The sequence below is a fragment of the Rattus norvegicus genome, chromosome 8 (genome assembly GCF_021556685.1).
Source record: "Rattus norvegicus strain SHRSP/BbbUtx chromosome 8, alternate assembly SHRSP_T2T, whole genome shotgun sequence".
Classification (NCBI taxonomy): Eukaryota; Metazoa; Chordata; class Mammalia; order Rodentia; family Muridae; genus Rattus; species Rattus norvegicus.
In genome coordinates, this window is record NC_141541.1 from 106,168,610 (window position 1) to 106,184,594 (window position 15,985).

The 15,985-nt window shown below is 41.1% G+C and overlaps 1 protein-coding gene across 1 annotated transcript in view; it reads right to left on the minus strand.

Annotated features, from left to right (window-relative positions):
* Positions 1–15,985, minus strand: part of Clstn2 (calsyntenin 2) — a 609,459-nt gene that overhangs the window by 349,245 nt on the left and 244,229 nt on the right. Inside the window, 1 exon segment of the mRNA NM_134377.2 lies at positions 14,918–15,040. Coding sequence (NP_599204.2) covers positions 14,918–15,040 — 123 coding nt within the window.

The following is a 15,985-nucleotide window of genomic DNA, read 5'->3' on the forward strand; positions in this document are numbered from 1 at the left end:
AAACTTCTGATAAAAATCACTCATTTTTCAAGAAATAGAAACATTGCATGGTGAATCAGGAAAAGACACCGATAGATGGGATAATAAGATCACTCAAAGCCCATAATTATTTAACCTCTATAGACTGAATACTTACATCCCCTTTCCATATTCATACGTTGAATATGAATCTCAAATGAAAGGTTAAATTTGAGGGTGAGCCTTTGGCATAAAATTAGATCAACAGAACAAAGCCCCAAGATCAGACAAGAAGGAATTCTAAGAGAGATCCCTAAGAACGTCCTTATTTTCCTGCCTTATGAAGCTAGCAGCCTAGGAGTTTCTGGAGGATGGGAGGACCTACCTGAACCACAGATATAAAGTATGGGGAGGGGCAGCTTGGCCCTTCATATGCAAGGAAGAAGGGTTGGCTATTAAAGAGAGTAAAGGTTTAGCTGACACAGACACTTGTCCTGTATAAGCTCAGCATCCGTATAAGTCACAGGACAGATGAGCCCACCAACTCAATGGTCTTCCCCCACCTCATCGACCCAGAGGACTCCGGTTTTCAAGGGCCCAGAAAGAAGCCCCTGTTTCCTATACTCCTAACCATAGTTTGATTCTCTCTTACTTGTCTTAAAAGCTTTCATGATTCATTTACATTCTTTTTTCTCGTGTACCACACACGACCACATAACCTATTTTTCATCCCTTAAATTTCCCCATTTTCCTTTTAATATTATTTAGGAAGATTATGTCCTTAACTTGTATTTTAAAAACTTTGATATCTTTATTCCTATTTTTCATCTAATTTTTTGTGAGTTTTTATTACTAGGAAATATTTTACTCTCTCTTTCTAAAAATTTCTCTCTCTTTTTTACCCATCTTCTCTGTTCTTCATCATTCGGCTTCCTTTCATATGATCTTGCCCCCTTCCCCATTTTTCCAATCTTTATCCATCTTACTTTATCTCATTCACTATTTCTATACTTTCCATAAATAATTTTGTCTTCACACCACATTCTATGCTATTTTTACATTTTCTTTTCTGTAGTCATTGGCAGTACATTAGTGGGCTTTAATCAATTTTAAGTGTATTTCTATTTCTGTATCTTGTTCTGTTTGAAACTGTTGCTGTCACAACAGTTTGCTTTCTCCTCTCTACATGATACCCCAGATTGGGCCCCTGAGAGTAGGCAGTTTACTAAGAAGATCCTGAAATAAAACTAAAAGAGATATCCCATAAATAAAAAGGAAAGGAATACTATCAAATTCATTCTATGATGACAGAATTATTCGGATGAAAAAAAAAACCTGATGAAGATACAACAATGAAAAACGACAATTTCCTTCATGAACATATGTGCCAAAAGTATTAATAAAACACATGTAAAACAAATCCAAGAACACAGAATCAAAACACTGTATACATGTAGGGTATGAAATTCTCAAAGGAAACACACACACACACACACACACACACACACACAGAGAGAGAGAGAGAGAGAGAGAGAGAGAGAGAGAGAGAGAGAGAGAGAGAGTGTTATTTTCCTTTATCAGGCGAACAGTTAAATAAACTGTGGTATATCTTACAATGGAAGAGTACTACATGATAAAATGGCTGGAACAATAGCCAAAATTAATTTCCAGAGAAAGATGCAGAGTTAAAATCCAATTTTAAAGAGTTGTTTATTACATGATTTCATTTACATAACATTTGAAAGGATTAAGTCACAAAATAAGAATAGGAGTGAGGAGTTGTGGGTAGTAAGGGAGGAGGGATATCTGTTTAGAGGTAACACAGAGACATTCTGTATCATGGTTTTAATCTACATCAATGTCCTAGTTATGATTCTGTATTACAGTTTCACAAGATGTAAACAGCAGAAAAACTAGATAAAGAACACAAAGGATCCTTATATGCCTTCATACAACTTCATGATAAACTACTATTGTCTCAAAATACCTTAATTTTAAAACCCTTCTTTGCAAAGATTTATTCCTCGCTGAGAGGCAAAAATCTGTTCTGTTGAGCTGTTTCCTCTTTGGTCGCCACAGGTCCCTCCATCTCAGTTCTCCTTTATCTGGGCCACTACCTTTATTGGACACTTAAGTCATGGCAGAATTGTTCAAGAAAATTCATCAGCTATGGAGGCATTGCCTGTGACTCAGCTTTGTCCCTTGCAACATGAACTTCAGTAGCACGGATGATCCCTCCCTGAATTCCAAGTCCCACTCTTCTCCCTACCTTATGCTATTGAAAACTGCGTTGGAAGCCAGTTGCAAACTGGTTCTTTGCAACTAGAATCAATCGATAATTTACAGAGAAAATCTAGAGGCTGTGCTAGGACTTTCAGATAAACAAGCCTGATCTAGTAGGAAGAACAGGTAAACAGATTGCAGGAGAAAGTACAGCAGAACCTGAGGCTGAGGCCAAGAAGAAACACATCAGACAATAAGATAAATAAGACAAGATAAAGTCAGCTTAAATTTTGTGGTAAGTCAATCTGTCTTTCTGCCATTCACCAAACACTCATTGAGCACCAACTAGGACACTCCTGCTGAAGACCTGGGAGAAGGAAGACTTGTGAACAGGCAATTACAGCTTCATATGCAAGTAGGGAGTGGGGGACCATGAGAATTTTACCCGGAGAGAAGAGACCACTTCACATGACATCAGCACAGAACAGGACCATGTCCTTGGTAGGATAGAAGTGGAAGTCTGATACAGGACAGACTGCCACTTCCCTCCTATGAGCTCTCAGATGCTAGATATCAGGTGGCTCTGGAGCCTGTTGGAAATATTTTGGTATTTCTTTCACAGATGTGAGATAAGGAGATGAGTTAGATATTATGGAACTCTGAGGGGACAGGAACAACTGAACTTGAGAGCAAAGAGACTACTTTGCACAAGCGCAAGATCGGAAAGCAAACGTACATGTAAGTACCCAAGAGAGGAGTGGCTGGGTAGAAGTTCACTAGCCCAGGCTATTCCTAGCTTGAATGTGTTCACACTACACCTACCTCAAGCCTGGGATGTGAATTAGCCACCTTGGGATGTTAGAAGGCCTTTGTGTTTACATACAAAGAACAAGGGGCTAGCACGGAGTAGCTCTCTATGGGAGCGTAGATGGGGAGGAGATAGCTAGAAGAGAACTACCTTTGTCTCCTGGATCACCAGAAAGACTTGTGATTAAGGGCAGGGGGAGGGAGGGTGTGGCTCAGTGCTCTCTGCAAGGGAAGGTGAGCCTTCAAGGTGTGCCAGTGGGTAGAATGTTTAGAATACACCTAAAATATCAGTCAGCCCACTACATGAGGGGCCGGCATTAAGTTTCATCTCCAATAAGCAGATTAGTCCAGGCACCTATGAGGCAGATCCACAGCAACCAGGGACAGCTGAGAAGAGGCCCAGGTAACAGCAGAAGTGCAGGTTGCTAGGGTGCTTTGGTTCATAGGTAACTCCTTTAGGGATGTCAGGAAAGAAATTAAATAAAAGATGGGTTGTGTGTGGTGCATTGAGGGGTAAGGAGCTATAGTGACAGGCCAGTGGGTCTGGGTTTGGCATGTTCCAGATGTATTTTGTCCTTTCTTCCTTGCCCCATCAATACCATCCATGTGCAGAGTAAACCCCTGCCACACGAACATTCATCTTTCCATTAAAAAAGACAGACTGTTGTGTTTTCATGAAGTTCCTGGCCACCCAAGCCAAGCGCTGCCAAGGATGTCATTTACCATGGCATTCGGCAGGAACTTAGATAAATAATAATAACTTTTAAAGTTTGTAGAGCATATTGAACTTGGCTTAATAGGCCCTCTCTTCAAAACTCTGAAAAGGTGGCTCATAAAAAAGTAATTAGTTTATATAGACTGTCAAGGTTCATGGGGGACAGCTGGCCTTTGATGCCTCATCTGTGATTACAGGCAGCTACAAGATAATAAAACTGAGCCCTGAACTCACGCCAAAGTATTCAGTGATCTCACCCCCAGTTCTCTGCCAGGCAGCATGAACTATAAACGCATGCTTATACTCCTGTCCTTTGATGTGGGTCTCAAACAAGTCTAAGATACTTGGAGCGTGTGTTCACCAGCCCCAAACTCCTACCAAAGCAAAACCATTGACCTTACAAAAGCCTATTCATAGTTAATGGCTGTGCTGAGTTCCATTGCCAGGCCTACTCAATATGACCACTGCAGTATTCTGCGGCATGGATTCTACAGCAGATATCTGAATTGGTATTAACTTGGTAAACAGGGCTATTAAGTGGTCTGATTATTGACAGTCAGAACTGATTTTCAGTCATTGATTTTGCTGTGATGATCAACCGCTACAGCTTTTCTCTTTTATTGGATATTAAAGAGGATTTCCTTGATGCTTTCAAACTCCTGGTTCATGCTTCTCTATGCTGTTCCCTTAACTGAGCCTCTATAGACCCAGATGTGTCTGCAGCCCACATGATGCTCTTGATGTGGCCATGTTAATATATGGTTTTCATTGGCTTTTTCTGCTTCTCAAGAGATGAGGTTTAGGCATCTCAGGAGACAGAGGAAAGATATTGGAATTGCTAATGGTCAGTGTAAGTTTCCCTTTAATACCACCCAGAATGGGAGTGTTGACTGAGGATTTCTGTCTCCTAAAGGGTGGAAAGGAAACTCATCCTTGTTTTAGTTCACAGGCCTATGGATTAAGATTGGTTATATCCAAACATGAGGATCTCAAAATCTTGAGCTTCAGGCCTGAATCTATAGTTGGATATGAATTCTGGGATTCTAGAACAGAGGACAGTGTATTTAGCCTGCAGCAAGGTTATAAATACTAGTGGCTTGGTGTTGAGTTATGGTAGAACAATGCCCATGAGTCTAAAGTCTTCCAACTCCATGTAGTTCAACTGGACACTGACTCTAGTCGTGGCCGTGCTACTTGTCTTAGCTAGTAAGATGGGGATGAAACTGCCAGAGGTAGTTGTTGAGATCTGTTTGTACATGTGTGTACTTGTACTGGCTGATTTTGTGTGTCACCTTGACACAAGTTAGGCCTCAGAGAGGAAGGAGACGCAGGTTGAGAAAATACCTTCATGAAATATAACTGTAAGGCATTTTCTGAACTAGTGATTAATGTGGAAGGTTTTAGCCCATTGTGGATAGTTCCATCCCTGGTCTGGTAGTCTTGGATTCTATAAGAAAGCAGGTTGAGGAAGCTATGGGAAACAAGTCAGTAAGCAGCACCCCTCCATGGCTTCAGCATCGGCTCCTGCCTCCAGGTTCCTGCCATGCTTGAGCTCCTGTCCTGACTTCCTTTGGTGATGAACAGCGATGTGGAAGTATAAGCTTAATAAACCCTTTCCTCCCCAACTTGCTTTTTGGTCATGGTGTTCTATCACAGCAATAGAAAGCCTAAGACAGTCCTTTTGCCTCTCATGAGCCTTCTAAAAGAATATATAGAGACCTGTGTCATCCTAGCTTTGGCTACCCTAAACTAGCCTCTCAGAGCCACTGGCTTTCAATGGACCCTTAGACACATCCAGCAAGGATCAGCTGCACCCAGCTCAGATTGGCAGAGATGCTCAGTTAACAAACAGAGTAATGAGCAAAGATAAATGGTCACTGTCCTTTGGCTCCTAAGTTTTGGTGTGGCTGCAATATAGCAGTACTTAACTGGGACGTCTGCACTAGAATTACAACTTCATTACCACTGTGTCCTGGGCAAACTGTGTAATCCAGTTTAACCTCAGTCTATCCTATAAAACAGAGATAATAATGGTGCCTATTTTAGAGGATTGCCATAAAACTTAAATGATGCACGGTTTGTAAGTACAGTCTATACAATAGAGTAACAAAAAAACTTGGCCACATTTTCAGTGCTGCTGTGTGCGAATTGTTCTCTGTATGAGGATACAGGACCAAGGGGACGTTTAGGGGCTGCCTCTCTCTTCACTTGCTAAGCTGTGTGCTGTAGAGTGAGACAGTGTCATTTGTAAAAAGGAACACCTGTCTCCAATTTGCACGGTCACCACGTGGGCTGGCAGCGCTCCTGCCATTGCTTTTTATTTCATTGTTCACATTTCCTCGTGTTTTCCTATAACACTGTCTTTAATGCAGGGTCTCAGAAAATACGGACTTTCTACATTCAAAGGCTTCTCTCAACGTGTCTCCCAATGGGATGCTCAAGAAGCTTATTCTGAAATACCATATCACTCTTTCCAGGGTTCCCAACTACGGTTTACCTGTTCTGTCCCAATTTTAGCTGATAATCCCACACCCTAGAACATTCTTAGGCCCCAGGCAAAATAGGGTAGGTTGTCTGTCTGAATGCTTCGTCAACATACTGAGGAGAATGGGCACAAACACCCACTAGTCAGTCCTTAAACTGGAGTCTAATGTAAGTAGGATTTAGCCAGAGTCTTCCATTTAAGAAGTCCTGGGTTAGGGAGTGCATGCCTATGATATCAATGGCACCCAAGAAGCAGAGGCAGGAAGACTCCCAATTCGGAGCCAGCCAAGATGTTATAGTGATATCCTGTTTCAAAAAACTGAGAGCACTTGGGTAAGTGTCTTCCTGGTTACATATGGTTCCAGCTCTTCAACCCCTTCCTTTCGTGCTTTCTCCACAGATTCCTCTGGATGAATCTGGTTTGTTTGAAACCCACACCCTCTTATTTCCCTGGCTAATTTGTTCCACTGCATCCTGTTCTGAATTCCCACTAGTTCCTGAGGAAAGCCCTCTCAGTTTCCCTGAAACTTTCCCACACTGGAGCCCTCTTTGGCCTCCTCAACACAGAAAGGTATGAAGCTAATGTCAGCATTCTGTCTTGAGCCTCAGCCCCATACAGATGACTTGGGTCACAGGGTTTGGCATAGAACAGGAGGGCAAGGTGACAACAGGTCATCCAAATGAAGTTCACAGAGGCTAAGCTGCCACACTGAAAACTTACAAATTGCCTTCATAAGAGAAATAAAAAGACAAAATGCATAAGGTTATATAGTGGCAGAGGTTACATAGACAGGCAGCATCAGGGACCCTAGGATAAACTGATGGGGAGGGAGAGAATGAAATGCATGAGAAAAGATTTGGAAGGATTTATTTCAGAAATAGTTGGGGCAAAGACCTCAAACACACATACTATGGAAGATCAAGGACACTTTCCCTCTCTCCGGTCAGCATCTCCTCTAGAGTGGGCATTATCCAGTCTCTATAGGAGGTTAAATACACTTTGACCTGACTCAGGCGAAGGCTGTAAGTACTAGGATTTGTGAATAGGTCTTGCACTGGAATGGAAACCTGCCTCCTACATTGACAGTCATTAGCTGATAAGAAAGTGAAACTAAAATTATAGAAATGAACAGCTGGGGAGAGTACAGTATGTTTTGGGGAGATGGCCAGAAAGAGTCCCCAAACATGCCCCCACTCTCATACCCATCCCTGTCATGACTGGAAGCTGACAGGCCAGAAGTTCAAAGAAAAGAACAGGGTCAAATCTGTACTTTATCCTACACTGAGGGCACACAGGGGCTTGCCCTCCCTGCCTGATTGGGAGGATCCCCCAAGCTTTCATAGAACCAGGCTCATGGGAATGACCACTATAATGGCTTTGCTGCTACTGGAGGACCACAGATGTATTTTCCATTGCCGCCTTCCCAGAGATCACACATGCCACCATGGCTAGGTCTCACATCTTATTTATAGTTAGCTGGTCCCATTACCCCTCAATTGTCTCAATTTTAAAGCAACTTTTATGTTTCTCCTGTTTAATATGGGAGCCTTTGATCAGAGTTATTGTAATGAGGGTGAAAACCTGGTCATAGGCAAGGAGGCCTGGGGATCTGAGGACTTGGGCATAGTGCTGTCCTCCAGGTACAGAAGAATGTGAGTCCCCCAACTTCCCTGTCTAAGGACACATCCTCAACCCATCCCTGAAAGAAGGCAGATATCTCTTTTATTCACTCTTTATGAATTAAGTCCTAAAATGAAACCTGCTAGGTCTATTTAAGAAAAACATTTCATATAGTAGACAATGGAAGGATTCTTTTCTTTATTAAAAAAAGGAAAAATATTGAAAACAATGTGCACAACCCAAAATAGGGGGATGACTAAAGTAGCCCCAACTGTGAACTGCAGATAGGTGTGAACCCAGCTCTTGGCAGTGAGAGACAAGACGTAGCATGTGACTGAAGCCAAATTTGCCACAAAGAGCCTCATTTTCATTAATTGTTGATGTATACATACCTTTATGCTGCCAGGGCTAGAGGCGGAGAGTTACAGGGCCATAGACCAAAGATGGCTTCAGCCCTGCAGCCATTCCTGAACATACCAGATGACGGGACCCCTCAGGATGAGGTTTATCCACTGTGTCTCTATGTCCTGTCCCAGACCTCTTGAGTGACTGGTGATGTGTCTCTAAAGCCACCAAAACATATTTGCTTATATCTTTCTATGAGTTGGCTTAAAAAAAAAACTCAATGATTGTTTACAATGAAAATTCCAGAAATGAATAGCAGTAAAACCTCCATAGAAACTGGCCTGACTCAAATACAACAGAACACTATTAAAACCTTAGTTTGATGTTGTCTATGGAAGGCTCTGTGATAGATCTTGTTCTTGTTTGACCAAGAGAGATTATGAGGTACAGGAGGAGCTGGTGATGATACGAACCCCCTAAACTACACATTTCTTCTTGAATGAGCAGAACAAACAAACAGAAGTTATACAGGAAGAACATAGCATGTGATTGACATTTAGTAAGGCTAAGTCTGATGCTACACAGATCACCAAAAGCCAGCAATAACAGCCTCCCACAATGGACAGCTGACAGAGTGAAGAAGAGAAGGTAAGACCTGAGGCCTGAGAGCTTGGACTTGAGGAGATGAACCAGAGAAGTTCATAAAACTTCCTAAAGTTCCATTTCCTTATTTGCAAAACAGACCATAACAGTGGGTCTCCCTCTTCACAAGCTGGTGAGGACTGAATTGCAATCAACTGAATGACAGGCACATGTATGTGTATGTGTGCGTTTATAATAAACAAGTACATGGTTTGCAATTCTTGGAAAATGTAGCTTGTGATAGGTCATTTCATAGGAATAAATTATGGGTAGAATGTAAGAATATTCATTACTAGCTAGCTGATATTTATTTATGGAGCCGAACACAATCTTCGAACTATAATTTGTCTGGTCATTTCCATGCTACCATGCCACTAAGGAATTGAGACAACAGTCTGATTGGGTGACTATATCGAGCCTTAGAACAGACTCCAGACTTCTGCCTCCCTTTCTTTTGTCAACATCGCAGATTATAATTGCACCATTGTAATCAACCAAGAAGAAGCAAACACTTATGGCTTATCGACGATTACAAGAATCACAATTACTCTGATGATCCTCATCATCACCATGGCTATGACTAACACAACTATGATTTATTAGACACTTTTGGCTGCCAGACAGGGCTCCGGGCAGTTTTCATTAATATCTAATTATATCCATATATTAATCCCAGGAGTAGGTGCTATGAATGCCTCCATTATGAACGCTTCCTTGGACGAGTTTAGTGACAACTCTTGAGATTATAAAGTTAGCAAGTGCAGACAGACTAAATGCAAGAACGTGTGTGTCTCATACAGGACACAAGCCTGCAAAAATAGACAAATGCAGCTGATTTCCCTCTTTGGTGGAATTTAAAGAATGCTGATAGCAGATTTAGAGACTACCATGGTGGTCACCAGAGGCTGGCGGGCTAAGGCTGTGTTAGCCAGAGGATACACAGTTGCTGTGTAATTGAAATGATGCATTTAAGAGATCTATTGTTGAACAAGGTGATTATAGTTTGTGGTAATATATTACTCTTGGAGAAAGTAGACTGGGTGTGATATCCTATCATGAAAAGATGACAAGTTGGTGTCTCCCTTTCTTTTCTGTTCCTGTAATAAAATACTCTGACAAAAGCAACTGAAAGGAGAGAGAGTTCATTTCAGCTCACGGTCCCAGGTTAGCAGTCCATCTTGCAGTAAACTCACCGTGGCAGGAGCTTAAGACTGCCTTAGGAGACATGGCAACCGTAGTCAGGAAACAGAGAGCACACAGTGCATGTGAGCTGTTCAGCTCCCTCCCTCTTTTTTATTCATGAAATGAAAGGATGCCACTCACATTGACCCTACTTCGGCTTTGAAATGCTCTCTTAGCCATGGCCAGAGGCCCATCTCCCAGGTTTTACTTTTTGCTAGTTTGATAACACATAGTGTCGTGACAGTGTGCTCATATCACACTATTTGAGATGATGTATTTATCTCTTAGTTAGATTTAAGTAGTCTACAATATATTGATATGGTTTTAAACATAATATACATTATAAAGTATACAATGATGTTATCTATCTAAAAATAATAGAAGTAATGAATGATTATGACCCTCACCTTCCCTGCTTATTATAAAATATCATGGCAAACTAAAACCTGGAAGGTCTCTGCCACTAGGCTCCTATGGAGCCCTAGATGGAAGCCAGGTCCCTGGACAGGTCCACAGATAGGTAGGAAGACAGACACTGAACTGAATAGGAAGAAAAATGGAGTTAACTATGAAAGAAGAGCAGTCCTTGACACATCCAGCATGGTAACCAGCTAATCAAACCAGGTCGAATCATATTCTAGACAGTTTTCTAGGCAGCCTTCAGAGACGCACCCAGGCTGAGAAGCCAGCCAATTATGCCTGATCATCCTGCAGCCCTGTTCTTACAAGAGACAAGTCCAGACTGGCCCAATGTAGACAAATGAGTAGTACTTCTATTATCTCTGAAAAGCAATCTAATTCCCTTCAAATTTAAAAGTCTCCACAGTTTCCTAACAGGCCTCAGTGTGGCACATGTAGAAATTAATAAGTTCACCGTATGCCCAGCTTGCTTTCATTATCATTTTTTTGTCATGCAATGGATGGGATTTCCATTATTACTTAAGGATTTTCTGTGTCTGATTCTTTAAGAAGGTCAAGTCTACAGAGCTCAGGCTCTGAGTTGAGAAGTAAGCCAAGCAAGTCTAATGGAGCTGGCTGAAGTCTCCTGGAGGTTTTTCTGGTCAAATATGACAAGGATTAGGAACAAAGTCATAGAGACACGGAATTCAGTGTGTCCTACAGAAGACAGGCTCCTGCCTCTCCCACAAGTTCACCTATCCTAGAATACTGGGCAAGTTGCTTACCCTCAATGCCAATTAGGTAATTCTTCCATAGAATGAACAAGGAGAAAAGGCCAGAAAAGGAAACACAAAAGTATTAAACACACACCACATTTGGAGCATGTGGCACAGACATTTTTTATATGTCATCCAAAGAAGAACCCTGGAAAGTCTAGCTCATTCACAGATAATGTTATTAAAGCTAATACAGTTACTCTGTGATGCTGTCACCAATTCACCATTAGAGTGAGCAACATGGGGGCCAGAGAAGGAGGACTCAGGTTGTGTGAATAGGATAACAAAGTCAGACAACTTTTGGGAGAGCGATCTAACGTGTTTCGGGAGCTTGCAAATGTTTGAGCAATTAATCGTACCGTTGAAAACACATAGCCAATAGACTCAGAAAGGCAGATGTGCTGCAACAAAATAGAAATAGATACATTGCCAATAGGGAGAAGGCAAACTCTGGAACATTCATTAGGGTACTTATAGTGTTGATGTTATTAATTAACACTCAATCCTAATATTAAATGCAAGAGATGATAATAATTTTTAACATGATTGAAAGGAGACCTACTGAAATGCTGAGTCTCTAATGGTGGGAAGGGGTAGCTGTATGCTTTGCTCTGTGCTTTTTTATGGGCACGTAATAGTACATTCCATGTTTCCTACAGCCAATGCTTTTCCTTTTACTTAATGAACACTGCTTACAATAGTGTATAACTCTAAATTATTTTTCAACAGAATTTTTTTTTTGTAGAAGAAATTTTTTCCTAAAAATCCTAAAAGGTAAGAGAAGATAAGAGAAAGGAAATTGAACAAAAATGATTTAAAGGGAATGGTCTTTCACAGAGCTCAGTTCACCTGCTCGACAGGAAGAAAAGATCCAGGCAGAAGGTTGGGGAAAGTGACCCCCAGTGCAGGAGAGGTCGATAAGGGGAACTGAAAGCTCCAGCTGACTTGGAGGGTGATGAAGCAGGCAGATATAAATTTTTCAATTTTATGAGAATGATAGGGATCTGAAATAAATCTTCAGTATTTTCTTTTTAAGATAAATGTTTTAAAAATAAATGCCCGTAGCATGGATGGATGGCTAGTGTCTGTGTCCTGTCTTACAGCTGGCCATAAATAATACTGAGAAAAATAGCTTTGACCATAGTAAAAAAGCACCTTTATTTTTTACTCTTAAGAGCTTGGCAGATTATATTTTGATGCATTAAGCCAGATTTCTTTTTTTAAGGCAGCTGCAAAAATAACAGGTGGAGTAGAGAAATTGTCTCGGGTTGGAAATAGCTACTCAGGGCTTGGCTGAGGGGCAAATTTCAGTTTCAAAACACGCCTCAACAACTGTGAGCACATCTGATAAACTACAAATTCAAGTTTAAGGCACTTGATGGGGCTTCAACTTAAGAAATGCTTTGGTGAGTTTCCAGGTGAATTTTTAAATTGTTGGTACGCCCCCCCCCCAAACTGAGAAAGCTGAGTAATCTGCTATGAATATAAACTCTCAAATATCAGATTGGCTTGAATTGAAATGTCTTTTTCCTGTGGTCTCTCTGTTGGGAGTGGTCACTTTACTGTGGACTTTAGTTCCTTACTCACAACTGGACACAAAGAGGGTTCCATTCAGGGTGGGCATAAGGAATAGTCAGACACGTTGCTCATCTTTGGATTTCTCCGCCTCCCATCACTGGAGTGACTAAGGGACACCCTGACTTCCTGGGAGTTTGCCAGCAGTTTACACTGTTATGCTTTAAAGAGAGGTCAACACCCACAGACAGTAGGAAGGACTCTGTGTATAAACTGTGAGAGAAAGGGTGGGTTCTGGGGTTCACACATACATGAAAGAGGGAGCCAACTGGGGGCTGTGATACACATCTGTGACTCCAGGACCCAGATGGCTATGGCCAGAAATCACAGGTTTGATGAAAACCTGGGATCTATCCTGAATTTCAGGTCAGCCCAGATAAATGCTGCTTCTTAGGGCAGAAGGAAGGGAAGGAGGGAGAGACAGAGAAGGAAGGAGAGAAAAAGGAAGAGAGGGAGGGAGGGAGAACAGAAAGAACCAGAAGAAACAGACTCAGCTTTCTGTATGTAAGATCTGATTCACAGAGATTAACCAGAATCTTGCATTTTTATAATAATCTATCAGTTTCTAATTGTTGTATCTATTTTTAAAGCACACATTGAATGGCAAACCAAACAGTACCATGACCCAAACATTTTTTTGCTGATATTTCCTTCAAAAATCTTATTTTTAGACACTGTAGAAAGGCACTGGTTAATCCCATGACCATATTAGTTATGCCCAGAAATAAGGTGAGGTAGATTGTTTCTAGGCTATTGAAGAAAGGTAGGGAGTAGAACCTTATCCTTTGTAGGAAAAAAATGGCATAAGAGTCATACTTCAACTTGTCATTTGGTTAGAGGACATTTGTAAGATGTTTGAAGATTCCCCAACCTTAAACATCATAGAAGTCACAGTTAGGTGCCCTTGGTAGTTACCATTCTACATAAAATAAAGATAATGCCTCCTAAGAGTCTTTCCCCTTCTCCGTACAAATGCTTATGGGCTTATCTTCACATAACACCAAGTTTAACCCAGCCCCTCACTCCCGACTTTATAATGTTCTATAATGAATAAAAGGCCTTCACAGAGCATCTCTCTTAAAAGTGCAAAAGAGTCATTTTTTTTCTGCCCAAGTAGCTCATAATGTAGCAGACAAACTGTCAGAAAAAATAGACTTCATCATGGTGAAAACCCCTGCCTGGCACCCATCGATCATAAAGCAATCTTCTAGAGGTCTTGAAAACCTTCATTAAATTTCCTGTCTTTCTCTTGACAGTTATAAAATGTTAACAATATTCCTTGTGATTCAGGCATCTTCAGACATTCTTTGTCTAAGGCCTCCTACCCAAGGATTTGCCCTTTTCCTTGTCTTTACACAAATCCATGGAAGCAGTTGGTAGTGTAGTATCCTACACACACCCTTTCTGGAGTCTGACCTTTGCAGGACATCAGGGTGAGAGCAGTAATAGCCTTGAAGACACAAGAAATCTCTCTAGCCAAAAAGCACAAAGGGAAAGTCACCCTGACTTCAAATTCTTCCTCTAAAAGTCAGACATCCTGTTGGAGATGGCACAGTGCCATCTTACCTTTAGCAATCTCTTTTGATACTTTTTATTTTCTGTTTCTTCCAAATCTACCAAGATACATGTCCTCGTGTGGTATGTAGCTAGTGGGGACAGTGATTTCCACACTTATTCATGTCTATGAGCCATCTCTCCAGGAGCAAAATTCTCCAAGGCATTTCACCAGTTTAACTCATCCAACTCCAGCGGCCACCTCAGCGATTTATCACCTCTTAGAAGAACAAAAGCAGGCATGAAGCACAAGTCTTCAATCATAGTACTCGGAAGAGAGAGGCAGAGTGAGGTTGATCTCTGTGAGGTCATAACCAGCCTGGTCTACATAGCAAGTTCCAGGATAGTCAGTTAAGTAGAGAGACTCTGTCTCAAAGAAAACCAGAATAGCAAAAGCAAACACACACAAAAGAGAACATGTGTCTTCCCTGGGAAGCAATGTTAAGGAGAATAATCATAAGGAGATAAAGAGTCCACACTGGCAAGGAGAAGAGACACATAGCATGAAAATCACAGGCCATCTGAACATAGGGCGGTGACAATAGCTTTTAGGTCCCAGCTCAGCTTTGTGGAGGTTTGGCATCAGGCCTCCAGAGTGAGTCCTGCCTGAACATATTAAGATACCAGTCATCCTACCTGCAAATGGCACTGGGGCGTCTTTGTCCAGGGCTACGAGAGGAGGGTCCAAGATGACTGTGTCATTGTTCTCAGTTATGACTCCATGATACGATGTCTCGATCCATGGCTTGTGTTTATTGACTAGAAAGCAACACAAAAACAAAAAGATGATGATGTGAATAACTGATATAAAACAGAACCACCAATGTTTCATATTTTTCACATCACAGATCCAACAATCTAGGTCATAAAACATTAGCCTGCTTATTATGTAGAAAAGATTCAGGGACGTGTGTCTACGGCCTCATGGCACACCCATCAGTATAGATGGATATTAAGAGTTAAAATTTCTAATGTTGCCTATTAAATCTTTCTGAATTAAAACTCATTATCAGTCAAGAAACCAGCAGATTATGCTGTGTGCTGGAAATTCTGACCTCAACTGAGTCCATCTGTAGATACCGTTAGTAGATTAACATATATGCATATATAAAACACATATGTACATTTCCCCATATATATGTCAATAGTCAACAGACACTATTTTCTGATGATTTATAGATTATTCAAATGGTCTGTTATATATCAATTAAAAATTCTCTTCAATAAACTGACCGATTCAATTCATATATTGTCTAACGAACAACTGCATACTTAAGTATATATCTAACATGCTACAGGCTTAATGTAGTACATCCAAAAATTATGTTGGCATGATGACTTCTCTGCCTCAATATTTGTCCTTATTTAGAAATAAAATCTTTACAGAAGTAATCTATATTAAAATGGGGCTACTACGGTAGATCCTCAGTAATAATGACTGGTGTCCCTTTTAAAAGGGGAAAATTTCAGGGGCTGGAGAGGGGGGGTGGAGGGATGGCTCAGTGGTTAAGAGCACTGACTGCTCTTCTAGAGGACCACAGTTCAATTCCAAGCACCTACGTGGTGGCTCACAACTATCTATAATTTCTGTTCTAAGGGGATCTGGCATCTTCTTCTGGCTTCTGTGGACACTGCACAGGCATGGTACCTAGACATGGAACAAAGGCATCCATGCAGCCAAAAATATCCAAACACATAAAATAA